Source organism: Penaeus chinensis, chromosome 32 (assembly GCF_019202785.1).
Source record: "Penaeus chinensis breed Huanghai No. 1 chromosome 32, ASM1920278v2, whole genome shotgun sequence".
NCBI lineage: Eukaryota > Metazoa > Arthropoda > Malacostraca > Decapoda > Penaeidae > Penaeus > Penaeus chinensis.
This window is the reverse complement of record NC_061850.1, coordinates 27010022-27015021: the sequence shown is the minus strand read 5'-3', so window position 1 is coordinate 27015021 and position 5000 is coordinate 27010022. Positions and strand designations below refer to the sequence as shown.

The 5000-nt window shown below is 40.8% G+C and overlaps 1 protein-coding gene across 1 annotated transcript in view; it reads right to left on the bottom strand.

Annotated features, from left to right (window-relative positions):
• The window catches only part of LOC125042484 (anti-sigma-I factor RsgI-like), a 7470-nt gene extending 4054 nt beyond the window's left edge, over positions 1 to 3416 (bottom strand). Inside the window, exon 1 of the mRNA XM_047638124.1 lies at positions 3382 to 3416. Within this exon, the coding sequence (XP_047494080.1) occupies positions 3382 to 3416 (35 nt within the window). The remainder of the gene's footprint in view (positions 1 to 3381) is intronic.
• Positions 3417 to 5000: the final 1584 nt, after the last annotated feature.

Below are 5000 nucleotides of genomic sequence, written 5' to 3'. Positions count from 1 at the left end.
CACACATACTCTGTCTTTCTGTTTGTCCGTCTCTCTCTCTCTCTCTCTCTCTCTCTCTCTCTCTCTCTCTCTCTCTCTCTCTCTCTCTCTCTCTCTCTCTCTCTCTCTTGCTCTTTATCTATCTACCTATCCATCTGTTTATCTTTACCTCTCCCTTTCTCCCTTTTTTATGTCTTCGTTGTCAGTGATCTAGATAGACACCCTCTCGATCTTCATTTCCATAGCTATTTAGAAATCATTTGGTTCATAACACATTGCTTTTAAAGATTTCTGTGTTGGTCTTGTTTGCGTTTTCATAATATATTTTCTTAACGTTTGATGTTTACCAGTGTCTTTCCTCTTTTTTTTTTTTTTTTTTTTTTTTAATTTCTTCGTTTTCATCTTTATACACTGGTTAACACTCCTCTTGCAAAAACTACTGGTCCAAGGGGATAATGAGTCATTTTAAGATAAGAAAGAGAGAGAAGGGTGGGGGGAGAGGGGGAGTTAGAGAGAGAGGGAGATTTAGAGAGAGAGAGAGATGGGGGGGGAGGAGAGAGAGAGAGGGAGAGAGAAACAGAGAGAGAGAGAGAGACAGAGACAGACAGACAAACAGACAAGATACAAGAATTCAGTGCATAAGATACAAGGTCAGACCAGGTCGTTGAGCAAATGTGAGCAATATACCAAGGTCAGATTAGGTCACACGAGACCTGTTGGGTCATTAAGCGAAGTATGAGGAGGAAGGAAGAGGGTCAGTCTCAAGGGAGTTGGAGGGGGGTGGGGGGCACTCTCTACCGGTGAAGGGAGGTCAAAGGTGTGACCTGAAATGAGAAAGAGACTGGGGAGAGGGAGATGAGCGAGAAGGGAGAGCGAGAGAAAATGAGAGAGAGCGAGGGAGATAAATGGTGTGATCAATGAGAGAGAGAGAGAGAGAGGGGGGGTGGGGGGAGAGAGAGAGAGAGAGGGGGGGGGGGAGAGAGAGAGAGAGAGAGGAGAATGGGCGAGAAAGGAAGAATGGAAGAAAAGTGGGAAGGAAAAAGAACGAAAAAGAAAAAAACTATATATATCAGCAGAATGAAGGTAGAGGGAGAGAACCAAAATAAGAAAGAGAGAGGAGGAGATAAAGAGTGTAATCTTAAATGAGAGAGAGATAAGGGGAGACATAAGCTCGAAAGGGAAAACGAGAGAAAGGAGGATAAAAATCGTAAGAGAGAGAGAGAAAAAAAATAAAGATAGAACAAGCAAACAAGAGGAAGGCAGAAGGAGAGAGATAAAGAGTGTGACCCTGAGTGAGAAAGCGAGGGAAGAGCGTATGCGAGAAAGGGAAAACAAGAGAAAGGAGAGAAAGAGAGAGGAAAGGTGAAAGGAGAAAAAGGAGACAGAAATAAAAGAAGCATGAAAGAGAGAAACAGACAGACAATAAAAACAGAAAGATAGAAAAACAGGAATGTCCAGACAAGCAGACAGTTAAACAAAGAAACAAACATTAATTTAAGAAAATGGAGATAAGAGGAGAAAGGAGAAACGTGAAGAGACGAAGAAGAAAAACAGAAAATGGAATAAAGTCGAAAGTTACGGCTGATTTCCGTTCCTTTCGCGTCATTAATAACAATAATCACGCACACGGAAAGAAGGGAGATTTAGGCAAAGCTTACGTACACATAGACGCAGACACACACACGCACACATATACATCCGCGCACACAGTCACGCAAACATACACTCACACGCGCACACATACGCATACAGTCACACTCGCATATACACACGCACGTACACATATATGCAAACACACGCACACATAAATACAGAAACACACGCTCACACAAATACACATATATACAAGCATGCACACACTAATACACATATATACAAGCATGCACACACTAATACACATACGCAGACAGAAACGCACACATACACAAACATGCACACACACACACATATTGTGGTCCCCAATTCCACAACATCTTATTAAAAACTCTTCAGTATCAAGACTTATTATGTTAGATTGATAAATATTTAGATGTTCTCATTAACCCAATGTGCCATGCCCACTGTAATAAGAAGTCTATCTATTGTCTTTTTGAGTCATCAAGGAGTCAACTATTAGTCTTATTTATCTCATCTTTATACCCTTTTCCTTCATTTTTTGAAAACTTCACTTCTATTATTTTATTGTCTTTAATGTTATTAATATCTTAAAAACAATCTAATAATCACAATATCAATAAAAATGATAATAATGTCAATATTAGTAGTCTTGGAAAGAAAAACGCATTTTCCCGATAATTCAAGGAATGGGGAAATCAGGATCGGTCGTTAGGGCCAATTGATAAACTCCTTGCTGCTGAGCACACGTGGAGCCATCTATATGTAACAAAACTCACTAAAATCTAAAGGGGACAGTAAATAAACCCGCTGATATTGGGTTAATCATAGCGTAACTTTAAATAATCACTCAATTATTTCAAAGTGACAGTACTAATACTATTAATTAGTGCAATTCAAGGTTTGAGTTAAATCTTTGTAAAAAATCGATACATCTATTAACTGAATATTATCAATGCAAGATGATGAAATTACGATACCAAATTTTATATGTAACGAACAATAGATAAGACATTATTCGGGTTCTTAACTCTTTAAAGGCAAATAGACACTTATGACTCACTGTTATATAATTATCAATCATGAAACTTGATGAAAAAAAAAAATATATGCAAAACTGCGTCATATCTTCATGAATCAAATGCTATAAAACATTATAAAAATAGCTAATTATTCCGTATCTCAAAGTTAATAATGAATTAGATATTCCACAAAATAATCATGATCACCAGACAAGCAATTAGTTAAATTATCATAAACATGCTCAATAAATTAAAGATTACATTAAAAGAAAAATAATCATAAGAAAAACAAATAGTTCATTATAACAAACACAAATGAAGTTGTATTTCTATGTGAATATATAAATCAAAGCAAGTAAAATTAATAGTCATGACAAAAGCAAATACGTGATAGAAATAAAAACATTAATCTTATTCTTCGTCGGAAAATAACAGGACGCGTCACTGCCTACGCACTTCCGCTGAGCTATCAATCTTAGAAAGCACTGAATTATTTCATTACACTTATAAACTAACCTATATATTTTCATTAATTGTTAATAAGTTATATCCAACACAATATTTATATATGACCTTGATGTCTAATACATTAACATTACATTAACTGTTAACACAATAGTTAAATTTGATAATCAAGTTCTTTCATTACATATTCATAAAAAAATCCTTTGTTCCAGAATAGCACTCCCATGTTACTGTCTTCCATTTCTAATTCCTGTCGACTATGTTCCACCTCGATTGGTACACTAAAATACTTAAAACTTACCGAGATGAACATGGGTAATCCACATTCTCCGACATTAAGCGTCCTTATATTTTCGATATGGAGTTCAAACGGTCACGCCCTTGCTGGTTATCACCTAATTCATTCTTTTAGTTGGAAAGATACCCGCATCAGGACTTTTCTATATCCCAGTACATGCTTAACACTGTCATTGCTATCATTTCTAACTGTTTCTATCTGCTACCCGAGTTCATTTCTTGTTCCCAAACTGATTCACTGCGATCGATTAGAACTGCTTGTTGTTTCGCACTCGTGATTTCTTTTATGCTTCTGTTGGTCACCCTTTGACACATGATGATCTCGCCACTTTGAGTCATAGAGCGCTTGTTTTTCTTGTTTTTTTTTTATTTTTGTTTTTGCAAATGTGTCTTGTCCTCTTTACCATATTTTTTTTTTGTGTGGAATCCGCTCGAGTCCTGGCAAAGTTAGTCTGTTTTTTGCGTCTCGTCTCAGCTGGTTTGCTTCGCCCGTTCGTATCCGCTTCGCCCTCGTGTTGTTCGCGTGGTGATGACTAAGCCTTCGAGTGTCTACGATACACACACATATACACACACAAACAAACAAACACATACATATGCACAGCACACGTGCATATGTCCACACACAACGCACACATTCGTAAACAACTTGAACAAACGCAAAAAACAAGCGTAAATTCCGTAAAATAAAAAAATGAAAATTAATTAAACAAACAAACGTACAGACAAACACAACAAATGCGCAAATAAACCTAGATATCGGAATCCCATCAACCCCCCCTATTACCCCATCCCACTCCCTTCTACAACCCCGCCACCCCTCCCTCTTTCTACCCCCCCCCCCCCCGACTTCTACAACCCCTTTGGATCTAATCCCACTCTCCTTTCGCCCAGATCTCGAATCCCGTCCGCCCCTTCATACTCCTTCCTTGTGCCCCTTCCCCCCCCCCCTTGGAAAGAGCCCCCCTCCCCCACTCCCTTACAACTTCCCCTCCTTCAAACACCTACCCCCACAACCTTTACTATCCCCCCCCCCCTATTCCTCCACAACTATCTCTACTTCCTTTGCAATCTCCCCCTCCCCTGCCCCATCACCCCCACCCCTCAACACCCCTCCCCCCCCTTTACCATCATCTCCCCCATCATCCCCTTCACCATCACCATTCTCCCTACTCCCCCCTCCCCCCCACTCCACCCACTCCCCCCATTCCCCATTCCCCCCACTCCCCATTCCACCTCCCCCCACTCCACCTCCCCCCACTTCCCCCCCCCCCCCCTCCACGCCTCCTTCACCGAGGACCGGGAGCCCCATCTGCCAGCGACCGAGCGAGAGTAGTCATTAGCCGTCGCAAATCTCGCTTGCCAAACTCCGCATCGATGGAACAAAGCCCGACAAAGTTTCGGCGGTGGATCAAGATGCTAATTGATCGGAAGACGATGAGGAAATGAAGGAGAAGGGAAGATGAGGGTGATGGGAAGGAAGAGCGAGAGAGAGAGGAGGAGAAGGGGAGATGAGAAGAGAGGGAGAAGAGGGGAGAAGGGAAGGAAGAGGGAGAGAGAGAGGAAGAGAAGGGGAGAAGAGGGTGATGGGAAGGAAGAGGGAAAGAGAGATGAGGATAAGGG